Raw genomic sequence first — 26236 nt, 5'->3', positions numbered from 1 at the left:
TGGGAACTGCGAGTTCTTTGACCCCAAGCAAGACCTTCTGAATCTAAAAACTCTAGGGGTAGTGCTGTCAATCTGTGTTTTAACAAGCCCTCCAGGTGATTCTGGTGCATGATGAAGTTGCAAACTACAGACCTATACTGAAAATACTCCATTCATTGATTAGAGTGATTATTATGTCTGGCAGTCATAGAACCATAGTAGATTGCAGTCAGACAAGCCAAGAGGGAGTCAGTGATTCTCCATCCTTTTGCATCAGTTGACAGTACCAAGTCTTGGGGCGTCACATACTGGGCAAGTAAGTATAGGTCAGGCTGGAGAAGTGGGTTTTAGATTTAGACACCGCCTTTCTCCTGGATTCTGAGGTGGTCTTCTTAGCCAGAAAGTTATATACTATTCCCTCTAGGGGACTAAGTCGAGGGAGATTCCCCCCCCCCCGCCTTGCCTCAGTTACCTCCTGAATGTCTAGCTGTACTAGACTCTGGTACTGTATCACTCACCACAGGTTGCTATGCCTGGAGCTAAAGGATGGGTCAGAAAATCTCAATAAAATATTTACACTTTCCGGGCTTCCCTGGTGGCGCAGTGGTTGAGAATCCGCCTGCTAATGCAGGGGACACGGGTTCGAGCCCTGGTCCGGGAAGATCCCACATGCCGCAGAGCAACTAGGCCCGTGAGCCACAACTACTGAGCCTGCGCGTCTGGAGCCTGTGCTCCGCAACAAGAGAGGCCGCGATAGTGAGAGGCCCGCGCACCGCGATGAAGACTGGCCCCCGCTTGCCACAACTAGAGAAAGCCCTCGTACAGAAATGAAGACGCACCACAGCAAAAATAAATTAATTCATTAATAAACTCCTACCCACAACATCTTCTTAAAAAAAAAAAAAAAATATTTACACTTTCCAACTGAGTCCTCAGTCTGGATCATGCAAAGAGGGAGAACACTGATCCCAGACAAGAATTAAGGTAGGTTTAAATTAGGACAAACTAGGGAGCCAGTAGAAATTCCCTGAGCCAGCTGGGCTGGCCTAAAGGGGTGTATGAATGGAAAAAGGCATTTAAGATGGAGGTGGTAGCTCAGATGGAACCATTTCTGATCTCTCTAACTGGTACAAATCATGTATGTGCCCATAGCAGTGCGCAACGCGTGTAATGTGGTTTTGCCCTATGTTTTTTTAAGAGGGTGAGGTGGCTGGTGGGAGCAGTCACCGTCTACTTTGGTGGAGAAAGGGCACAAGGAAATAGAGGGGTCCGTTCCACCATTTCTCATCGGGGTCTGTGGGTAGATAAGTTTTTCTGACCAGCAGTCCACAGAGAGGGTGCTGACAGTCCTTGCTACTGAATGAACTTTAGGGTTTCAGGTAGAAGAACTCAGGTGTTGTACCCTTGGCTCAACTTCCTTGTTTAGTTAAACCTCACAAGGCAGAGCCTCACTACTTGGGTCTCCACAGTGTCCCATGTAGATGCTTCCATGTTGCTGACATCCTTACTCCTTCCAAACTGTAGGCCTTCCTTTAACTCCTTTCTCTAGAAAGTAGTCATTTGCCCATTTTCTCCCCCTCATTCCTCTTCTTTTTTCTTTCTTTTATTTATTTTTTTTTTTTTAGGATTTTTTTTACATCTCTATTGGAGTATAATTGCTTTACAATGGTGTTAGTTTCTGCTTTATAACAAAGTGAATCAGCTATACATATACCTATATCCCCATATCCCCTCCCTCTTGCATCTATCTCCCTCCCACCCTCCCTATCCCACCCCTCCAGGCGGTCACAAAGCACCGAGCTGATCTCCCTGTGCTATGTGGCTGCTTTTTTTCCCCAGGACCTGCAGTTCTCCCCAGTCTTTTCTTCAGGCATACAAGTTTCTTGCCTCAGTTACCTCCTGAATGTCAGGGCTTTCTCCGCATTCATCTGATTTTTGTCCTTTAGAGGGAGGGAGTTCTTTTTCTTCAGATGGGAGGAGGAAAAAGATGGGAGACCTCAGTGTCAGACTGCTGCTTTCTCTGATCTAATGTTTCTGAACTCAAACACCCACCCATTAAAAGGATAATTTGATTCTGAAGGACTCCATATATTACGCATGAGCAGTTTAAAGCCCTCTTTTTGATATATCTTTGATCCTATTTCTTGCAAGCTAGTAACTCTTTTCTTGCATATTGAATGCATTTAATTCACGCTTTATCAGAGCTTTATTATAGAACTTCCTCATATTGACCAAAAATGCATGGGATGCAGCTCTATCCTCTACTTTATAAACTGGTTAGGGAAAGAGATACATAAATTGTTTGAAGGCAGAAATACTGTTTTGTTCATCATTTTATCCCCTCGGTTATTAGTACAATATCTTACATGCAATATATGTTAGTTGAATCGAATTCAGGGCCACAAAATCTGGGGATGTTGAAGAACCAGCAAGAAATCTTAGTGCAAGGGAGGAGATATGGGGATGTATGTATATGTATAGCTGATTCACTTTGTTATAAAGCAGAAACTATATTATTAGTTTCTCCAATAAATTGTACTTCAATAAAGATGTTAAAAAAAAAGAAATCTTAGCGCATATATAGGAATTATATGTTGGTGTTAACTCCTCCTAGCTGTTATCATGACCTAGATGCAGAGTAGACAAGGCAGTACTGCAGTGGGATTATCACCATAGCCCTTCAATCCAACACCATCTTGAATTCTAGTCCTTGTTTAGCTGCAAGTACAGATACAATCAGTCTGCTAAAAGTTAAGGTCAGATACATATCAAATTTCTTTGTATCTTATATGGAGAAAAATGGACTGAAATGATTTTACTGGTCTTCTCCCCATATCCCCTTACAACCTTCACACTGAGCATCATTGTGTATCCAATGTGACAGGCAGTGGCAGGAAAGGAGGCAGCCAAGGAGAGGATGCTGAGAGTATGCACCCTCTTTGAAGCAGGGGAACAGAGTTAAAGCCTGCTAACACATGATGGTCAGGCTGTCTTCTTACATCTCCCCACCTCCGACTTTTTTTTCCAGTGAGATCTCTTCTTAAATGTACACAGGTGCATAATTACAAGGGATTGCTTGGAGGAGCCTAGCAGTGTTGCCATAGAAAAGTAAAAGTGTTCCAGAATGAAGAAGTATTGTAGCCAAGAGCAATACATTGAAATTCATCAAGAAACCTTGCTACTTTGGGGTGTATTTGTTTTAAATGCCACCATTTGAAATGCGTTACCAACTACCAGCAACTTGGTGTGAAGCTTGAAGAATATAGAGGCATCTGTAATGCTGTAGAAATGTTGCAAAAAGAGGGAAAGTGGACATTTTAAGGGGGAATTCTCAAATATTCACAGTGCTCAGAATTTTAATGGAGCTGTTGATAACCTTGTTATCTAGTAGAGTTCTAGCTAAAAAATGCATGAAACTTCTTGGCTGTAGTCAAATGAGTGGCAGCCAGAGATGGCATACGTAGTGTACTTGATAAAAATGCTGTTTGTTTAAAGTATTAGAGTGGTCATTATGTTCAAGTACAAAGTTTTGATCCTCTCAGTAAATTTAATCTAGAAAGAATAAAGTGTTTCAGACTGTTTTTAAGTTTCAGTCGAACACAGGGTACTCTGTGAGTTTTTCCTTAAGAGAGTGTTAAATGTAAAAGCTGGTTTTGATATATTCACACATAAACAGAAATACGTTTTCAGGTTGCTTCCTTGATTCTTTCCTTTTATTGCCTACTTGTGGCTAAGGATATGGTGACTTTATAAACTCAAGCTTTCAGCTATTTCAGAAATTTTTATTGAACATATATATTCAGTTGAGTGTATGTGTGTGTATGTTAATCCTATTCAGAGAATTTGAACATGGAAAAGAATTCAAGTCACTGGATTATCACTGTTTTAACCTCTCCAAGACCCCCTAACTTTCAGAATGGTTTTAGGGGTAGAGTAAATATTGTACTAAAGTATGTAGGAAAAATAAGTTTCTCTTCTGTGATCAAAACAATTACATTTTGTTGCCTTTCCCTTTCCTCATGAAGTTGAAATGATATAATCCAATATAGGTAAAGCCCAAAATTTATAGGAAGCATAGACTCTCTTAGCTAGAAGGAATCTTAGAGCATATATGGTTCAGTGATTCTTACCATTTGTTTGGCTCATAGACTACTTTGAGAATCTGAAAGTTGTGATCTTTCATTCCCCCAAAAATGCCTCTATATACAAAAATTAGCATATAATTTTAAGGGGTTCAAGAACTCCCTAAAACCTATTCCTAACCCCTAGGGTTAAGAATCCTCAACTTAATTCAACACCCTCTAATTCTTAAAGATGGAGGGACTTCCCTGGTGGCGCAGTGGTTAACAATCCGCCTGCCAATGCAGGGGACACGGGTTCGATCCCTGGTCTGGGAAGATCCCACATACCACAGAGCAACTAAGTTCGTGCTCCACAACTACTGAGCCTGCACTCTAGAGCCCACGAGCCGCAACTACTGAAGCCCCTGTGCCTAGAACCTGTGCTCCACAACAAGAGAAGCCACTGCAATGAAGAGTAGCTCCCACTCGCCACAACTAGAGAAAGCCCATGCACAGCAACAAAGACCCAATGCAGCCGCAAAAACAAAAAAATCTAAAGATGGAAACATTAAAGAATATAAGTGATACGCTCTTGAGAATTAAAAATTATTTTGAAAACTCTTCCCCAAAAATCTCTAATAATTTAAGAACACAGCTTCATCAATTATTTGAGCAGTGTCCTTGGACTACAGCTGCATTTCATTGGTGGACTTGCTGTCTTGGCCACCCTTGGTTTGTGATTGACAGAAGAGCTATTTGCAATCCCACACAAAGTGAAATGAAATAATTTGGGCATTGATTCTATTTTTAACATGCCCTTTCCCAAAAATTATACTACTGCATTCTCAGTAAACATTCATTAAGTACCTGTCATGGTCCAAAGCCTATTCAAGGTAGTGAGAGCGCAAGATCATGAGACCCAGTTTCTGACTGATCTGGGCCTAGTCTAGTAACAGCTCATGAGCTGGTAATAGGGGAACCCAGAGGGAGGAGTGACTCACCCAGCCCCAGAACTTTGAGAAGGTCCTACATTTAAGGTAGCATTAAAGCTGTGTCTTGAATGATGAGTAGGAGTTTTCCAGGCAAAGGATCCAGATATCCTAACTCCCTGTGCATGCAGATTTTACAATGCACCACTTTCCTTTTAGTTTAGAATAATTTGCTTGCTTTAAATTTTATGTACATGGTAATTAGGTGGGGTGGCCCACCGAAGACACATTTGGTGGTTTCATCAGCCACACATCTCCATTCTCTGAGCCATGCAGTCTCCAAACCTCAGTCATTGTCCTCTCTGACCCGCAATTTCTAGTCACTCACAAAGGCTTGCAAGTCCTTTCTTCAAAGCGTCCCTTCACCTTCTCTTCTTTTCTGTTCCCATTACCGTCTTCCCATAGTTCTCCATACGCTAGACCTGGTCCCCACCAGTCCTTCCTTGTACCACACAACCACAAATACGTTCTCCCAAAATTAATTTATTCTGAAGCCCGGCAAAGAAACATTTGCTCCAGGTTACCAGATAGGATATAGTTACTGAGTCTATTTATTTTCTTACTTAAAGCCTCAGAGAAAAGCTGAGAGAACCCTGCTCCGGACGCGCAGGCTCAGCGGCCATGGCTCACGGGCCCAGCCGCTCCGCGGCATGTGGGATCCTCCCGGACCGGGGCACGAACCCGTGTCCCCTGCATCGGCAGGTGGACTCTCAACCACTGCACCACCAGGGAAGCCACGATCCAACCTCAGGCTCCTCACCCATCATTTCCCAGAACTTTTTTACTCCAGCCAGGCAAATGCAGGTTAGAGATGCTAAGAGCCCACACCAAGTCAGGTCTCACCTTTACCACGTGTTAGCTGTGGCATTTCATCTCTCCAAGCTTGTTTCCTCATTTACGACTTACATGAATAAATAACCAAACGGCTTAAAGCTGTTAGGAAAATTAGTGTGATGACACATGGGAAGTGCCTGGTGCCGGGTCTGACACGTAATTGGCTCTCAATAAATGGTGACATTTGTGGCCACCTTCATCATCACCTTCCTCTGAAACGCACCACATCTCTGACATGCAAGCATTTCTAGAAACCCCTGCTCCTCTTACCCAGGTCATTCGCTTCTCCTTTAGGACCTGCTTCAGGTTCTGCTTATCTTCCCACTGATATCCCGCCCCCCCCCCCAAATACACCTGCTCTCAGCAGTCTCTCCTAACATCCCCTGCCTCCCCTCTGTTTGCTTTATACTGTTTCCAAACTTTGAAGTTTCCTCACTGCAATAGCGAGAGCTGCCCCCAAGTGGAGCAGACTGTCGTGCAAGGTCACAAGCCTCCTTGACTTCACCCTCGTTTGAGGATGTTGAAGTGATCATGAAACAGACGGGAGGTTGGATAGTGGATGTCTAAGGGTCCCAGCAGCAGTGATTTTTGGAGTCTGAGTGGTTTAAGAGCAGGGACATGTCTTCTACTTCCTCCTACTTCCCACAGCTAAGATTATTGTAGGCACACTCAACTCTGTTGTGTTTGGCGGACTGTTTTCCTGAAGAATCATCCTACTCTTTGATCCCTGTGACAGATGAGCAGTGGCTTTAATCCTGCAGGGGAGTTTGGGAGGATGTGTATCAGGGTTGGAGGATGGGAAACCCCACATGCATCACACTGTGACCCATAGTGAGCTTATAAAAAGTGTTTAATGAACAAGCACCAGTCATAGGCTGTTTCACTGAATCGTATGTCCCTTGGAAACAAATTAAGAGCAAATGGAAGTCTTCCAAAGTTAAGGCTGAAGTTATAGGGAGACGTAGAGGGAATAGATCTCTTGCCCTGCCCCCGCCAAAAAAACAAAAAACAAAAAAACTCCTTAGGTTCCACAGAAAAAGGTCTTTATCTAAACATTTTATTTCTCTTCCTTACAATCTCCATACAGGGGCAAAGAGAGAGTCCAGAAACGTTTATCTTTAGTATCCTTATTGGAAACTATTCCTCACAGTTGTGAAACAGTTTCATTACACAGGGCACCTCTAAGTTTTGCCAGTTCGTTTTATCTCTGAAATCAACTGCTTTGCCTTCTCTGTTGCTGAATTTCAGGTGCACTTAATCTCATTGTGGCCTGGCCTTTTTATACCAGTTTGCTGTAATGCTGAGAGAACCTTCAACTTTAAAGAATGGCTCTTCAGAGCCCTCCCCGGTTGGAGGAGAGGAAATCAGTTAATTGCAGCCTGTCAGAGCTGTTTTAGGTGACTTTGTACTTCTTCCATTTAAGATCAACATGAACCTTAGACATTTCAGGCTGGAAATCTAAATAGCAACAGAAAAGCCTGCGTTTCACTAATGCCAGGAATGACTCATCTCGTGAGAATGGTATTGTATTGCTAATACAATACAGAGGGAAGGAAAAGACTGTGGTATCTGCCTTTCTTTGTATTTCTGACCTTGAGGAGAATTATAACTTGTTTGTTGCAGAAGTTGAGCATCTAATGTGCTGATGCACCTGTTAGTTGTAATATGTTAAATGGCAAAGCACTTGCAGTTTCCCATGATTGCTTTGTGGGTGAAATATTTTGTGCAATCTTGTGAACTGATTTTTTTTTAAAGACTGTATTCATTTGTATTTCTTGTCTCTCATTTCTAAAAACTATGCTTTCTCATTCTGTTTCAACACCCTGGTCTCATCATTAACATCTTAGAATCCGCTTGGCTTTTTATTTTCAAGGTAACATTATTATGATCTGTTTTTAATGCAGAGACCATGAACCAGGCGACTCCTGCTAGGAAGCTGGAAGAGGTTCTTCACCTAGCAGAGCTCTGCATAGAAGTCCTACAGCAGAATGAAGAGCATCATGCAGAGGTGATGGGCTTGTTTTAACTGTCACATAAAGCATCTCATAATGCTTCACCATAGTGGGAGCAGCACTGAGGAAGTGGCTTTTGATACACATCTGGCCATTTATCTACAGAAAACTGAGAACATGTGTGCATTTCCTGGAAATACAACTCCTATATGTTACAAAGGAATTATATGTGTATATAATTTCGTATCTGTTCCTGACAACTGTCTTCCTGTGAGGAACGGGGGAGAACTTATGGGATCTGCCTAAGGTGTACAACTAGTAAGAAGCAGAGCTGGAACACGAACCCCCATTTTGTGATGCCAGATCACTTGCTTTTCCCCCGTGCCCCGATTGCTTTAGTTTCGAAATATAAGTTAATCCGTGTGCAAAAGGGAAAGTAGTGATAAACTATAGGGCACCAAAATTGAATAGAAGACGTTCAGAGCTGTATGATTGATAACTCCGGTCTTTCACTTTTACTGTCAAACTTTTCTTTAAATTTTCACCAAACCTTCGTTTTTAAGAGATTTTTAAAAGTTCTAGTACTAATTATATACTGACATTCACTAAAAATATAGAATGGTATTTCATCAGGCAAACTGCTTATTCTGAGACTTAAAAGTGTCATTCTTTCTAATAGCCATGAGTTTATTTTAAAAAACGAGTTTTCTGACTGAATTAGGTAGGGAAAATGTGTAGGATTAAATAAATGTAATAAATTTCAGTGCCCTTTAACAGTGCTTTTATTCTTGAGGAAGCACATGAAATGAGTAAGTATGAAAAAGACCAGGTACAGAAGAATTTATAGAATATTTGTATTTAATGAAGCCTTGTTCTCAAAAATATAAGAAACTACAGGAAGTACGTTTTAAGCAAATTCTCAGAAAAGAATATTCATGAAACCTTGCTATAGATAGCTAAGATTTATTGGATCTGGTTATAAATATGATCATTCAAAACATCTGCTTTTAGCTCACACTGTGGAATCTAGCTTTTACCTTGCATCTGTCATGTGTGAACTTGTTATGGATATTTTATTTTAAACTGAAGAAACAGCTGCTTCAGTAATTTGAAGTGAATTCCCAGGAGGAGCTTTTCTAGGCTAATACTACCGCTATGTTACAATGAAAATGATTATATGATAAAATGTACGTATGTGTTATCTTTTGTTGAAAGGCATTATCAGAGTATTAGACCTTTTTGAATTAAAAAAAATTCTGATTGGGTATCCAATTTCATCTAAACAGGTACATCTAATATTCCTATACATTTCACAAAAATTACATTTAATTTTCCTGCACTAATAAGGGAAATAATAACTCTCCTGTCTTTTAAATGTAATTAGTATTATATACTCCCTGCAACCACTACATGCTTGTTAAAGTACAGTGTATCCAAACACAATTAAAATGTAAATATTACTTAGTTTCTAATCCACAGAAATACAGTTGACTTTTTTGAACAGAGGTAATCAAAACTCATAAATGTAACTCAACTATATGCCAAAATATAGAAGTGTCATGAGGACCTCTTTTTAAAATGCTTTGTAACACTATGACATGTCTTCATTCCACAATGCTTCCAAATTCTTGGGATTCTTCAGGGAAGAGAGGTGAGTAAAATTGTTTTCACCATTTTTCTAGCATGGAATAACTCTTTTATGTGAAGATAAGATAGAACACACTCTGGTTACACTTTTAAAGCCACCTTAGTCCCTCTCCTTGGAATTAAAGACCGTATTTCTTTAAATGGGCAACTCTTTGTTGTACTGTTTCCGTGAATGTGTCTTATTAGTAATTGCATGCATAATTATTGCTGGCCATCTAAGTACAGGCCAGCTGAGAGGATTTTGCCATTTTGGTTTTGGTTTTATCTTTTAGCGTTTTTTTTTTTTTTTTTGGCCTTTTTCTTTTTTTAACCAGGAGATCCAGCTTTTCCTTTGAACAATATTGGGGGGTGAATTGACCTGATTCCAAAGTCATTTCCACAGTGAACTGATGGACTGCATTGTACACTGATCTTGATTTTGCTGAATGTCCAGGCTAGACTCTACTGCACGAAAGAGGACCCGGCCCGGCTCCCTTGGCGAAGGTTAATGCGTCTGCCTCAGAGAGCTTCAGGTGGCCGTGTGTCAGCTCCTCTCATTTCCCTCTCCTTTCCTCCACAGAGGCGGTTCACTTCACAAGGCCAAGAGGTTGTTTCTGTCCTTCAGCAGTTTCTCAGTTAAGCAGGTTTCACGTCCTTCAGATCTTCGACAGTAACTTACTCATAACACAGTCCTCCCTTCTCTCTGAAGGCCTCTCCACCTCTCCCCTCAGGCTTTTCTTCCGATTTTCTGTGTTTTCTTTTGAGAAAGACAGTTTACACTCCTTTCCAGAAAATCTTGAAGGACGTCTTCCACATTCCCGTGAGGAGACTGTGTCTGACCAGAAGTTTAGACAAACTGATCCGACAGCTGTCCATCCAAGGCCACTCACTCACTCTGACAAAGGCGGCAAGTACCAGATGCCGACCAGAAAGCCTTAGGCTCTCACCAGCCCACTCGCTCCACACACACACGCAGCACTTTCCTGCTAAGAAAACTTGCCAGGTGCACAGCTGGTCAGTGACGGGGTGAAGACGCAGGCCAACTCCAGACTCCACACTTTCCAGGGAACCACATTGTTATTTCTTGGTTTCAGTAGAATGGCAGGTATGGGTGCCTTGTCCTAGTTTTGCTGGCAGGTTTGGCACTTAGCATCGTAGCAGGGATATAAACGCAGAGAGGAGGAGGATGGTGCGAGCCTGGAGATGTCCCTTCTGTCCTGTCAGGCTCTTCTCCTGGCATATCTTGGGACTCTGCTATGGGGATGGAGGGCTGGAAATATCCCTCAGTGAAGGGGCAGAGAGAGAGGCAACATGATCGATACGAGCACAGCTCAGGTTGTTACTTTGTGATTTATTGTTGCAGCGGAATCTTAATTGAGGGTCCCTGAAATATTTTAAATATGATATTGTCCACCATATCAGTGACACTGTAGGCCAAGGGGATGTCTGGCGGTAATTCGGTATTTGCAACTTAGCTGTCGGTTCACTGTAGATGGTTGCTGCATCCTGCGCTCCAGCTGGCTGGGTTGCAGGCTGCTCCAGCAGCAGAGTCAGGGCAGGGAGAGGAGTTCAGTACGGACACACATATTTGTGCACGTGGTCCTTCACATGAACATCGGTGTCTGGACCAGTTTATGCGTCTGGATGGATTCTAACATAAAGAGAATGGATGTTGGATTTAAAATTTTTTTTCCATTGTTTTTACTTCCTCATATCCTTATTCCTCTCTACTACCATGCATATCTAAGGACCATCTTAAAGTGTAGTTATACAAAACTTGATCACAGACAAGATCTGTTTACTACCTACTACTAACTGAATTGCACTCATCTCAACAGTTGAGTCCATCTTATTTGCCAGTATTTATATCTGGGTAGCCGGTGAGTAAATCGACATTTTCTTTTTTAGGATGGGTTTAGGGTTAGATTAGCCTGTGGTCCAGCAAATGTTCCTCTTTTTGGAAGAAGATGACCAGTAAGTGGCTTTCATACAACTAAGCTACAGAGGCAGAATTCAATTTGCAGCAGTGACTCTCAAACGAAACTGCATCGGCAAAAATATCCTATCAAAAATGTTTGTTAGTCACTCACTGACTTATAAATGTATAATATTAAGAGTAGCACTTTACCCCAACATGTTTTGAAGCAGTTTCAGTTCTTCATCTCACTTGGTTATTTCAATATTTATATTCATCTATGAACACAATTAGGGAAAGATTTTTGTGAATCAGGAGTGCAGAAAACTTATGATTCATTTGGCAGTAGTTTAGGTGTCACCAGTTTAGTTTAGTCCATTCTGCTGGCTCCTCAAAAGCACTTAAATATTTCTAGAATATGACCCCTTAGCATTGTGTTGCTCTGTGTGTACGTTGGAGGTTGTGGTGATACCCTAGACACTGGGTATCCTAGACACCAGGGCTTTTAGGATCATCTACAAAATACAGGATCATCTACAAAATACAGGATCTACAAAATACAGGATTGCAAGCTGATCTTTTCTTGGGGGGGAAAAAAAGCACGTAATACATTACAAAATCAGACACTCTATTTTTGCTCATTTCTGCAGCCATATTTTTTGTGGTATTTTAAATTATGAAATGTTTACTATATTTTGAGGGTAAAAGTAATCAAAAGCCTAAGACCTCAAAGAAATTCGAAGAGATATAAAGAAATCAGACCGTTAAAAGATGCTCCGGCAAGAAAAAAATCAGAGGACATTAACATTGGTCTGATCTGCAAAACTAGACCGACAGGCAGACAGGCCCTGTGCCATGTGTAGTTAATTAAGAAGAGGCTGTATGTGTAAGAGCTTGGTCTCTACACTCCAGCTGACCTGGATTCAAATTATTGCTCTGTTACCAACCAACTTTAGGCAAGTTCTTTAATCTCTGAGTTTGCTAACCTATAAGATAAGGATAATTATACCATCTACCTGAAAGGAATAAGTAAGATAATGTATAAAAAGCCTTTCGAATAGTACAGTAAACCCCCTACATATGAACCTTCAAGTTGCCAACTTTCAAAGATGCGAACATACTTTCTCATGTCTAATCACGTAAGTTAGTTCACCCATCTGGTGTACGTTGTCACGTGCGTGCATCCTCTACAGGTGGTTGCGCTTTTGTGTACTTTACTGTACACAACTGTATGGACTGCAGTAGTACAGTGTCTTTATTTCAAGCTAGATCTACAAGAGGACAACTTCACCGAACTCCTTGCTGTGTAGCCCAAGGAGCTTACTAATAAAGACCTGATGGAATTGGAGGCCCAGAGAAAGGACGAAGAGAGACAAGAGGAAGAAGAAGTAACTGAAGAACTAAGAGATTCACGATGCAGGAAGTGGCAAGGGGATTTTCTTTATCTGAGGAGGCACTGTTAGTTTTTGAGGCACAGGATCCGAACATAGAACAGTGCACGAAGGTTGCAGCCGCCGTTCAGAATGCAATCCAGTGCTACCGTGTCATCTATGACGAGAAAAAAAGAGCTCCAACCAGACATCACTGGATCGTTTTTTCAAGAGGGTAGATAGAATTGGATCCAGCAAGGAACCAGAACCTGTGCCATCAGCGTCAGGCGTGAGTGAAATTGCAGCTTGCCCTCCGTCTCCTATTGCTGACGGTCCTTCACCTCTACCATCTCCCACCTCCTCTCACTCCTCCGGTCACTAACTCTGCTTGCCTGTTCACTCGATGCCAGCCCCTGGATGCCAGCTGTTGTACTGTACCACTGTACTTTTCAAGATACTGTACCGTAAGATTAAAAATGTTTATTTTTGTTTGTTTGTTTTTTATGTATTTGTGTGAAAAGTATTATAAACCTATTACAGTACAGTACTATATAGCTGATTGTGTTAGTTGGGTACCTAGGCTAACTTTGTTGGACTTAGCAGACAAATTGGACTTAACGAACGCACTCTTGCAACAGAACTCATTTGTATGTAGGGGACTTACTGTACTTGGCACATAGAAACTATTCCATTCATGTTGGATATCATTATTTTTAAAATATCTAAAGTCACAATATAAGATTTGTGTGAATTTTGACTCATTTTTATGTTACTGATAATGATTCATTTTTTTACTTTTGTGCAGCAAGAGATTTTCATATTCCTTGACTTTTCCAAACAGCCCTGGAGGAGGCTGGTACAAGTATCGTTATTAGCAATTTGCAGATGAGGAAATGGAAATCCACCCAGGGAGCTGATTTGCCCATCATCACTTAAATCTCACCAAGTTCAAAAGCTCAGTACTCTGCTTCCAGTTTCAGGGATAGTCTTACCTGCCACTATTTTCAACTACTCTGAGTAAACAGACACGGCTTTCAAAGTATTGTCAGCCTGCGACAAATATTGTTCTCACTGTACAAGATTTATTTACTGTTAGAACTTTGATAGAAATCGTATGGCTAAAGGATTACAATCAAGTTTTGTTTTGTATTTCCTTCTTAATCAAGTTAAACATTGCCTTCTGCCTGTGCTGTCTCATTTACACTAATTAGTGGCTTAGCTTTAGAGCCAAGATAACTCTAACCTAGATAATCGTGACTTTTGATTGGTGCCGTACAGATGGGTGTGTTGCTGAGAAGGGTTTTCTCCTCCCTGGTGGAGCCCCTCATGCCGTGGAGCCTCAGCCACTCCCAGGAAGTGGCGCTCTAGGACGGAAATTATATAGCCTCTCCTCTTACCACCAACCCGGGGTGCGAGGACTGCCACCCAGAGGGATGGCAAAAAGCAGGAGGGGACAGGTGGGAGAACTGACCCTGTGTTCTCAGGGTAACAGCCTGCAACCCTTGCTTTTCGTTTTCAAGGACAGTGGTTCCTTAAAGCTTTCTCTGGTCATCATTAGAACAGTATGCATTCGTCACAGATTGGCTTACGTTCATTAGGAATAACATCATCGTCAGAGATACAATTTGAAACATAAATATATACTTCTGCAAAACGTAATGAAATTTTCCAGTTGATAGCAAAGTCTCGCCGACCTGAAGCTGTTTTTTTAAAGGAAATTATCTTCCATCGTGTTCCATTCCCCACCGCGACTCTGTCTTCCAAGTAAACTTTAAAAAGAGCTTTGGAAATTTTTCTCAGAGTCTTGATACAATCTTGACCTAACGCGGCTGTTACTGTCTTAATTTTAACCTTTCGCAAAGGTATTGGTTGTGAACTGGAAGTGAGACTTTGAAAATGTCTCTCTTTGCAGTGCTGCATTTTCAGTAGCATTTCTATCCTGCTCTACTCAGAGGGAGGAATCTCAGATTCTTCTTATCTATGTCACCAACACAGCTCTAAAAGACAGGAGCAAGGTATATGCAATGAAATTGTGTATGCTATTTTATTTTTTTCCTTTTATATTATTGTCATATACCCATTCTGGTAGAAATTTAAACAAAAATTATTCAAATATAATATTTTCAAAGAGCAATAGCTTGGTTTACATAGAACATACCACTTCCAGCAGGTTTTCACATTCACATGTTTATACAAGCAAAGTCGAAGTTATGTGCTTTGAGCCAACCATTAAAAATGTTCCTACCTCTGTAGTCTGTGATTTGTACTACACCACTCTTTTTTTTAGCCAGTGTTTTCTTCAGTTTCCATCTGCTAATTAGTTACACGGTAATGTTTTTTATAAACATATTGAACATTATTATTGTGACAGAAGTTTTTAAGAAAATTCTCAATATGTCAGTATTTTATAATCCACCTTTTTTTGGTTTGTGGTTTGACTCTTTTTGTTATAATCTAATTTATACTGGAGGGAATTGAATGGAGTTTTGCGACCACAAATCTCACATGTTCTTAGAAAGTTCTTGAAAGTAAATATGGACTTCTCTGAGTATATAGTATGATTAAACATTTATTAAAAGTTACTTTTAATTGGAAGAATAACAAAAACATCTGTATCACAGAAATGTGTGTGCTTTGTAGTTATTTGGTTACAAAATTATAACACTTATCAAAAGTTAAATGAAAGTAAGGGGGAAAAGACCTGAGAGACATTTCACTAAAAACAGTATAAAGAGAGCCCTAAAACATATGTAAAATGTTAAACTCATTCAAAATTAGACAAATGCAAATTAAAACAAAACTGAGATACAATAGCCAGAGAAGTCCACTTTATTTTTTGTGAGTGTGATAAGAACACTTAACATAAGATATACCCTCTAAGCAAAATGTTAAGCATACAATACAGTGTTGTTAACCAAAGGCACTGCGCTGTATGTAGACCTCTAGGATGTGTTCATCTTCTATAACTGAATCTTTGTACCCTTTCACTAATACCTCCCTTTTTCCCTCTTTCCCCAGCCATTCTACACTCTGCTTCTATGAACTTGACTATTTTAGATTCCTCATATAAGTGGGATCATACAGTATTTGTCCTTCTGTGTCTGGCTTATTATAGTTAATATCCTCCAGGTTCAACCATGTTGCCGCAAATGGCATGATCCCCTTCTTTTATCAGGCTGAAAAATATCCCATTGTATATAAATATCATATTTTATTTTCTATTCATTGTGGACATTTAGGTTGCTTCTGTGTCTTAGCTATTGTGACTAATACTGCATTGACCATGGTAGAATATGTATCTCTTTGAGATCCTTATTTCAGTTCCTTTAGATATATACCCAGAAGTGGGATTGATGGGTCATATGATAGTTATATTTTTAATTTTTTGAGGAACCTTCAAGTGTTTTCCATAGTGACTGCACCAATTTACATTCCTACCAACAGTATACAAGGGTTCTCTCCTCTACATCCTCAACAAAACTTATCTTTTGTTTTGTTTTTGTTAATAATAGCCATTCTAACAGGTGTGAGGCGATATCTCATTGTGGTTTTGATTTGCATTTGAAAATCAAATGATGATTAGTGATGTTGAGGACCTTTTCATATACCTGTTGGCCATTTGTTAGTCTTCTTTGGAGAAATGTCTGTTTGGTCACATGTCCATCTTTTAATCAGGTTATTTCTTTTTTTGCTTTGAGTTTTAGGAGTGTATTATATATTTCGGATACTAATAACCCTTCATCCAGTATATGGCTCACAAATATTTTCTCCCATTCCTTTGTCGATTGTTTTCTTTACTGTGCATTAGCTTTTTAGTTTGATGATTTGCCTGTTTTTGCTTATGTTGTCTGTGCTTTTGGTGTCATATCTAAGAAGTCGTTGCCAAGGCAAAGTTAAGAAGCTTTCTCTCTGTATTTTCTTCCAGGAATTTCATAGTTTTATGTCTTAAGTTTAAGTATTTAATGCATTTTGAGTCGATTTTTGTATATGGTGTAAAACAAGGGTCCAGTTTAATTCTTTTGCTTGTGGATATCCAGTTTTCCCAGCACCGTTTATTGAAGGGACTGTCCCTTCCTCGTTGTATATTCTTGTCACCCTTGTTGAAGATTAGTTGACCATGTATGTGTGGGTTTATTTCTGGGATCACTATTCTGCTTCATTAGTCTAGGTGTCTGTTTTGATGCCGGTGCCAGATTGATTTAATTACCACAGCTTACTAATATACATATTTTGCTATCAGAAAGTGTGATGCCTTCAGCTTTGTTCTTCTTAAGAACACTTTAGCTATCTGGGATCTTTCATCGTTCCATATGAGTTTTAGGATTGTTTTTTCTATTCCTATAAAAAATGTTCAATGGAATTTTGATAGGGTTTGTGTTGAATCTGTAAGATTGTTTTGGGTAGTATGGACATTTTAACAATATGAATTCTTCCAATCCATGACACCAGATATCTTTCCATTTATTTGTGACTACTTTAATTTCTTTCATCAGTGTTTTATACTTACAGTTTACAGGACTTTCACCTGTTTGGTTAAGTTTACTTCTAAGAATTTTTACTCTTTTTAATACTATTGTAAATGAGATTGTTTCTTAATTTCTTTTTCAGATTGTTTGTGTGTAGAAATGCAACTGATTTTTGTATGTTGATTTTATATCTTGCATCTTTGCTGAATTTGTCCATTAGTTCCAACAATTTTTATAGAGTATTTAGGTTTTTCTACGTACAAGATCACATTATCTGCAAAGATAATTTTACCCTTCCACTTTGCATACCATTTATTTCCTTTTCTTGCCTGATTGCTCTGGCAAGGATTTCCATTACCGTGTTGAAAAAAAAGTGATGAGAGTGGGCGTCTTTGCTATATTCTGGATTTTAAAGGGAAAGTTTTCAGTTTTTCGCCACTGAATATGATGTTAGCTGTGAGCTTCTCACATATGGCCTTTGTTGTGTTGAGGTAAGTTCCTTCTATACCTAATTTGTAAGAATTTTTATCATAAAAGGATGTTGAATTCTGTCAAATGTTTTTTCTGCATCTACTGAGATGATCGATCATGTGATTTTTATCCTTCTCTCTGTTAACTTGGTGTATCACATTGACTGATTTGTGTGTGTTGAACCAACTTTACATCCCAGGGGTAAATCCCACTTGGTCACAGTGTCTGGTCCTTTTAATATGCTGTTGAAATTGATGTGCTAATATTTTGTTGATAATTTTCGCATCCATGTTTATCAAGGATATTGGCCTATATTTTTCTTTGCGTATGGTGTCTTTTTCTGCCTTAGATATCAGGGTGATACTCTCCTCATAAAATGAGTTTAGAAATGTTCCCCCTTGGGCTTCCCTGGTGGCACAGTGGTTGAGAGTACACCTGCCAATGCAGGGGACACAGGTTCACACCCCAGTCCGGGAAGATCCCACATGCCGCAGAGCAGCTAGGCCCGTGAGCCATGGCCGCTGAGCCTGTGTGTCCGGAGCCTGTGCTCCACAACGGGAGAGGCCACAGCAGTGAGAGGCCCGTGTACCGCAAAAAAAAGAATTGTTCCCCCTTCTATTATTTGAAAGAGTTTAAGAAGACTTGGTTTTAATTCTTCTTTAAACGTCTGATAGAATTAACCTGTAATGCTATCTGTTCCTAGGCTTTTCTTCTTTGGAGGTTGTTGATTACTGATTCAAATTCCTTACTTGTTTTTGGTTTGTTCAAGTTTTCTGTTTCTTCTTGATTCAGTCTTGATAGATTATATATGTCTAGGAATTTATCCTTTTCTTCTAGGTTGTCTAATTTGTTGATGTATAATTGTTCATTCTAGTCTCTTATGATTCTTTTTTCTTTCCTGTGGCATCAGTTGAAATGTCTCCCTTCCATTTGAATGATTTTATTTATTTGAGTCTTCTTTGTTTCTTTTCTTTTTAATCTAACTAAAGTTTTTTCATCTTTTCTAAAAAACAGCTCTTAGTTTCCTTGATTTTTTCTATTGTTTTTCTATTTTCTGTTTCACTTATTTATACTCTAACCTTTATTATTGCCTTTCTTTTTCTAACTTTGAACTTAGTTCTTCTTTTTCTGGTTCTTTGAGGTGTAATGTTATATTGTTTATTTGAGATTTAAAAAATTTTTTTAATGTAGGTGTTCATTGCTATAAACTTCCTTCTTAGTACTGCTTTCCCATAAGTTTTGGTATGTTATGTTTTTTGTTTGTCTCAAGATATTTTCTACTTTCTTTTTGCTTTCATCTTTGATCTGATGTTTGTTCAAGAGTATCTTGTTTAGTCTCTATGTTTTTTCTCTTTTTCTTTTGTTATTCATTTCAAGCTTTTTTCTACTGTTGTTGGAAAAGATACTGGGGATTATTTCAATCTTCTTAAATTTGTAAAACTGTTTTTGTGACCTAGCATGTGATCTTTCCAAGAGAATGTTTCATGAGTACTTGAGAAGAATGTATAGTCTACTGCTGTTGTATGGAATGTATGTATGTGTCTGTTAGGCCCATTTGGTGGTGTTCAGGTCTGCTGTTTCCTAACTTCCTGTCTGGGTGATCTCTCCATTATTCAAAGTACAGTATTGAAGTCTCCTATTGTAATTGTGTTGCCATCTGTTTCTCCATACAGAGTCAATGTTTGGATTACATGTTTAGGTGCTCTGATGTTTGGGTGCTTATATATTTATAATTGTCCTAGCTTCCTGGTGAATTGACCCTTTCCCATTATGTAATAACCTTCTTTATTTCTTTTGGCAGTTTTTAACATATACTGTAGTTTGTTTGATATAAGTATAGACACCCCTGCTCACTTTTGGTTATCATTTGCATGGAATATGTTTTTCTACCCCTTCACTTTCAGCCTATGTGTATCCTTAAATCTAAAATGAGTTTCTCATAGATAGCAAGCATATAGTTGTATCTTGTTGTTTTACCCATTCAGCCACTCTGTGTCTTTTGATTGAAGATTTTAATCCATTTACATTTAAATTAATTACTAATAGGTAAAGCTGACCTCTCAACTGGACTTCAGAGCTTTTAACCATCTATTTTAAACCTATAATTCCAATCATATACAAAACCCTGCACTTGGACTTTCTACACATACTTTATGTTATTCATGTCAAATTTTACCTCTTCTGTACTATATATCCAGTAACAAATTTTTGTGGTTATAGTTATTATTACTACTTTTCCCTTTTAGATTTTATACTAGCGTTAAAAGTTATTTATGCACCACCATTACAGTATTGTTTGTCTACATATTTACCTTTACCAGTGAGATTTATACTTTCGTATACATTTGTGTTGCATTTAGCATCCTTTTGTTTCAACTTGAATTTTCTTTCACACTTTTTGTAAGGCAGGTCTAGTGGTGACAAACTTCCTCAGTTTTAGTTTGTCTGGGAAAGTCTTTATCTTGCCTTCATTTTTAAAGGACAGTTTTGCTGTGTATAGTATTCTTGGTTGGCAGTTTTTTCTTTAGCTCTTTGAATATATCTTACCACTCCCTCCAAGCCTCTAAGGTTTCTACTGAGAAATCTGCTAATAGCCTTATTCTTGTATATGATGAGTCACTTTTCTCTTGCTGCTTTCAAAATCCTCTCTCTGTCTTTAATTTTTGACATTTTAGTTATAATGTGTCTCAGAGTGGACCTCTTTTGGTCAACCTATTTGGGATCTTTTGGGCTTCATCAATCTGTATGTCCATTTCTTTCAGATTTGGAAAGTTTTCAGCCATTATTTCTTTAAATAAATTTCCTGACCCTTTTTCTTTCCCTTCTCTTTCTGGAACTCCAGAAATATGTATTTGATAATACATATCAAATTGGTTCACTTGAAGATGTACCACAAATCTCATAGGCTTTTCTTCACTCCTTTTCATTCTTTCTTTTTGTTCCTCTGACTAGATAATTTCAAATTACTTGTTTTCAAGTTCATTGATTCTTTCTTCCACTTGATCAAGTCTACTGTTGAAGCTGTCCTTTAAAGTTTTTGGTTATTGTGTTCTTCAGCTCCAGAATATTTATTTGGTTCATTTTATGGTTCTCTTTGTTGAACTTCTCATTTTTTTCATATATTATTTTCCTGATTTCATTTAGTTGTCTGTCTTTGTTCTCTTGTAGCTCACTGAACTTCTTTAAAAGAATTTTTGAACGTTTTTAGGCAATTTATAGATCTCCATTTCTTTGGGATTGTCTATGGGAGCTTTATTTTGTTCTTTTGTTTGGTGTCCTGTTTCTAGATTCTTCATGATCTGGTAACCTTACATTGGTGTTGTGCATTTGAAGAAACTGTCTCTTCTTCCTTTCTTTACAGACTGACTTCAGCAGGGAAAGCCTTCACCAGTCAGCCCAGCCAGATATTCCAGGTGGTCTGGTTGGTAGGATCCATAGGCAGGCTGGCTGGTGGGCCTGCTGCCAGGTTACATGGGCAGGCCACATTATTTTTGAGAACCTCCTAAAAAGTAAATACTCTTTTCACCCATCTAAACAGCAGAGATTTTTTAAAAGTGATTATTGTTACTACCTAAAAGGCATTAAAAAATGCCTAACGGAATATAAAGTAATAAACAGGACATACACAGCCTTGCCCCTGTGGGGTTTACAGTCTAATTTAAGAGGCAGACATTAAAATATTTATATGTGTGGTCATAGACACAGTACTAAGTCTTGTGAAATGAAAATACTTGGTATCAGAGAGACTATCTAGGAGGACATAATTTACACTGGAGAGTCAGGAAATCCCTCTCTATGAAAGTGTGTTTAGCTTTAGACCTTTGATTCATAAAAAAAATACTACAAATAAAATGTAATCTTTTTTAAATGGGAAATAATTTTATAGATACGTCTATTTAAATAGTAAACAAATTTGGCATTGTTAAATAAAATATGAAATCTAATGTAGATTGAAAATGTAAAATGACATTTATTGCTTTATTTTTTAAAACACATTTTTGATTTAGAACATTTGAAAAATACATAAAACAAAACAAAACTTCCTTGTATCTCATAATTTATACATAACTACTATTTGGCATATTTATTTCCAATTCTTTTTTCTGTGACTAGAAATATTAAAACATTTGGTATCATACTCTACAATAGTGTCCTACAATTTCGCTTTTAATGACGTATTTTTACAGTATTTGTGTATGTTTCTAACAGGTAATGTATGTTTACATTATTTCTTTATTTGTTTACAGGCGTTTGCCTGGTGGCCTGATTTATTGGCAGAGCATGCAGAGAAATTTTGGGCTTTATTCACAGTGGATATGGATACTGCACTGGAAGCACAACCACAAGACTCCTGGGACAGTTTTCCTCTTTTCCAGCTGCTTAATAATTTCCTCAGAAATGACGGTAAGCACTTGCATTTTCTTTGGGGTAGAAATGGGGAGGAGGGGAGAACTTTGTGTGTGTGAGTCTGGATTTACGGAGCTCTAGCAGTCACCCAACAAGAATCAACACGGGTAACGTTAACATTTGCTCAGTCTCCCCCGGTATATCCGGCCCGGGTCTGGGCGAGACCAGCAACACTCTCACATTGCTCCACTGGCCTCTAAAGTTGCTCTCATTCTACCCTCCTGCTTCATCAGGCACTGACAACATAGGTACCTTCTCAGTGTACCTGTGAATCAGAAAATCTTCAAAGGTTAACATTTCTAAAGTACCTGAGAATTTAAGATCTCTGAAAGGCACCTTAGAAACTTATTATTCTAGACATCATGCCATGTTAAGGCTTCTACTAATACACACTGTGCTAATATTGTTTGCCTGAAGAGATTTGGTTCTACAGATGATAGGAATATTGCCCTGCGGTATTGCTTGCTCTCTCAGTATTTAGAAATTGAAGAGAACGTAAAGGTTCTCTGTTGAGATATTTTTTTCCAATGCAGTAATAACTTTTATAATTATTCTGGTACATGGTCTTCTAGCAGCCAGTATAAACATAGTTTTCAGTCAGGATTTTTGGAGGCATTTCTTAGCATACAGATTCCTGTGGGCCTTTCCTCTGATGGTTCTTTTTGAAGTTTCCCTTCAACTCAGGTTTGGTTTCTACTGACAGCCTTTTGCTTCAACACTTACAGTGGTCTTGGGGTCACTAATTCCCTATTGTATTACACCACTCTCAGTATAAACCAGGTTGAACTCTGCCTCTTTCTAACCTCTGGGTCTGACTTGTTCTGCCGGATCCATGGAATGGCCTTCTTTTGTTGCATAAGTTTTTCTCCCAGCTATTATTCCCAGTCATTTAACTCTTTCTCATGTGATAGCGTTTTCATGCCCATCACCATTTTTATCACCCTCCTCTAAGAAGGTCTCACTCCGGTTTTCAATATTGCTCTGGAGTGTGGTGCTAAGAAGTACACAGTGCCCACAACGTTACCTGGGTAACCCAGGCCCCAAGGAGAGCTGCCTGCCTTCTGCCCTGTCTTCCTGCAGCCCACGGCTGCCCTCTCTCCCAGGAACTTAGTCACGCTGGTGATACAGTTCACACTTGCTGTCTTTTAAAACTCCAGATCTCTTTGCTTCTCTCTTTCCAGGATATCACTACTCTGTATTTCCAGGTTTAAATTTAAATCTTTTTCTTTGACATTTATCTTTGTTTTTTTAAAAATTACTCTCTTGATTTTGTTCATCACCCTAGTCTATCATTTCTTACCTTCCTTTGGTTATTCATCCCTTTGAGTCTATGATAAAACTACAACTGTTTTACTGGAAAAAAACAGCTACATAGATATGAAATTGTGTGTAATATTGGACTGCCCGTGGACATCTGGATTTGGGACACCAGGGTAAGAACCTTTGTTATACTAATTAATAACATGTTATACTAATTACATAAGAGAGAGAGGCATCATATTATGCTAATTAATAACATGGGCTTTGGTGCCAGACAGATTCACATCTGTCTCTGCTGCTCACTACCTGACCTTTGACAATAGCTTAACCTCGGTAAACTTTAGGTTCTTCATCTATAAAAGAAAGAAATAATAGTACCTACAGTGTCATTGGTGGTGAGGATTAAAGAAGGTAATAGCTCATGTATAATGAATGCTAAATAAATGTTATAGATATTAATCAGTTACAATTTCAGTCTTGATTTTTTTAGCCATCTTATTCATTCTCTTATCCAATTTCATTTCCAAAAGGCCTTATTAAAAAGCCACAGAACTAAGCTACAATTCCTAGTTCAGATTCAACAACAGTGTCTTCTCTCAGGAGTTGCTATACCCACAGTTATCTGTCTGTGAATCGTTTATTCTGCAAATTGTCCTCAGACAACTTTTACATTCCAGTTTGGTTCCCTCCTGCCAGCTAGCAGACCTCAAATGACCTTCTTCTTTCCCAGTCTCTTATCATCATTTTATTTTCTGCTAAGAAATTACAAGTGAGGTTTAATATTTTCTTACGACAAATATTTATCAATAAACTTGCTGCCCAAAATAAATACATGTACAATATTATACATTTAGTCCCTAAATGAGAATAAATAAACATAGGATTATTTCTAACATTGCTCTTTTCCACTTGCATGAAAACTCAAGAATTGACCATATTTAGATCTATTTGGGGGTTTGTTCAAAGATGAAGGTATTTATTAATATTCTCAGTGAAGTAGTAAAGATGATGAATCATTTAACTTATTCAATATATTAGAATTTATTTATAAGGAAAATAAATATGCTGTAGATTTCTTAGAAATTTTCTTGGGGAACCTCTACTATAATGCCAATGAATTAACATCTTTTAAAATTTATTTTTAAGAAGAGCTCTTATATTCGAGTGTAATTTTATGAGTCATATCAAAAAGAACACTAAAAAGAGTATACAGAAGTGTGATTTTTAGCCAAATATTTAATTCAAAAGAATATCACATTCCTCTCCTGTTTTAAACCATTTTTATAATATTGGCTACTATTAAATGCATAAAGTATTGTGTTATGTCATTTTGGTATACATTACTCAATCACACAAAAGCATTGATTAATGATTTCTTTTGAATGTTATCAATTTGGTGGGGGGGAAGTCTAGATCTAGGCTTTGATTTTTGCAGTGATTAACATATTTTAGAAAACATCAATTATTTCAGAGAAAAACAGCTCCTCTATGTAGTGAGGTAAATAGAAAAGTTCCCCAGTGCTGTAATTTCCTTTTGGTGCTGGGAGAACAGTGTGGTCTGGGTAATTGAAATAGAATGCAGTAACTTTCAACTCAAACTCACAAGTTACCATCCAAAGCCAAGACCACTTAGTAATATCTCAGTAGTTGGTAAGACATAATTTTTTTTTGCTATTAAAATCACCCTTGATAATAATGAAGAATATTATTAATAATTATGTTTGTTTCATTAAATTCCTGAAATACTCAGATGGTGATTTAGTGAATTCAATTCAAATGTTAAATGTCAACCTATAGCTGCCCCCAAATTGTCCTTTTGGAAAGCTTATAGGAAAACATAAAACTTCTGTCCTCTTACCACCACCTCCCAAAGAAAGATTCTTACATCACTGCCCATGGCCTGACAGTTTTTACCATATTGACCCACCTAGAGGTATAGTCCAAATTCTAATTAATTTAAACCTCAACTAGCCAGGGGTAAAATAGGAACAGATTGCTCCAAAATGTCCAATCTTGTTAAGGGAGATAATTTGTTGGATAACAGTGCTTACTATTACCCCACACGTGGCATACCACTAATTATATAGAGATTTTAAATGGTTGTGATTTATTACTAATAATGTCACATACTTATGTCTGCTTTTCCAAAATAAAAATTACTAACACGTCTCTAACAGAAATATTAGTTAGAATTTGTGCTTTATTTGTGCCTTGAAAGCTTTATAGCTGAGTCGTTTTGGGCTTTTTTTTTAAATGAATAATTTAGATGTTCCTGCTGGATGTTTACCATCTTTATTTTGTTAAAATATTTATGCTTTGATATTTAAAAATAAGTGTTTATCTTTAGGGGAGCGGAGGGGATCTTAGACAAACGTCTTCGTTTTCCAGCTGAATAAACTAAACCCCTAGGAGGCGAGGTGCCTGGGCTGGGGCTTGCTGGTAGGAAACCAAGGCAGCGGCAAGTTGGAGCCTGATCACTTAGTCTCCAGCCCACCTCAATCTACAGGCGCAAATGCAGATTCTGGGGGCATTTATAAAATAAGATCATATTTTTAAAGAAGATAGGAGATTCCTTGAACTTTTATTTTTACCTCATAAAATGTTTATAAGGGCCTTGAATTAGGGGGGCAAAGGAAGCAGGTTGGTTAAAGGGTGCAGAAAGGACCAGATAAAGTATTGTCTTAGCATGTACCTTATAAAACATCCATGACGAGATTTCCAGGGACTGAACTAATTAGAGGAGGAAAGAGATTCAAGACAGTGAATTCGGTTGCTATTTTAAGGAGGGAAAAAAGAACTGTGTCTGGGGTAGGTATGTTTCCTTACAGTTGGGCGTGATTAGGGAAGATCTTAGCCTCAAGGATCCTTGGAGATGAAATGTGGTTTTCCTCGAGGGAAGAGTACCA

The 26236-nt window shown here is 38.5% G+C and overlaps 1 protein-coding gene across 13 annotated transcripts in view; it reads left to right on the top strand.

Annotated features, from left to right (window-relative positions):
* Positions 1-26236, top strand: part of CADPS2 (calcium dependent secretion activator 2) — a 492820-nt gene that overhangs the window by 387864 nt on the left and 78720 nt on the right. For 7 of the 13 annotated variants that reach the window (XM_065883712.1, XM_065883720.1, XM_065883714.1 and 4 more), the window contains 3 exons: positions 7768-7871; positions 9458-9466; positions 21911-22067. In XM_065883712.1, the coding sequence (XP_065739784.1) occupies positions 7768-7871; positions 9458-9466; positions 21911-22067 (270 nt within the window). The remainder of the gene's footprint in view (positions 1-7767; positions 7872-9457; positions 9467-21910; positions 22068-26236) is intronic. The other 6 variants (XM_065883719.1, XM_065883723.1, XM_065883721.1 and 3 more) reach the window with 1 other exon arrangement.

Source organism: Phocoena phocoena, chromosome 9 (genome assembly GCF_963924675.1).
Source record: "Phocoena phocoena chromosome 9, mPhoPho1.1, whole genome shotgun sequence".
Lineage (NCBI taxonomy): Eukaryota > Metazoa > Chordata > Mammalia > Artiodactyla > Phocoenidae > Phocoena > Phocoena phocoena.
The sequence above is the reverse complement of the archived record's forward strand: the minus strand, read 5'-3'. Positions and strand labels throughout refer to the sequence as shown.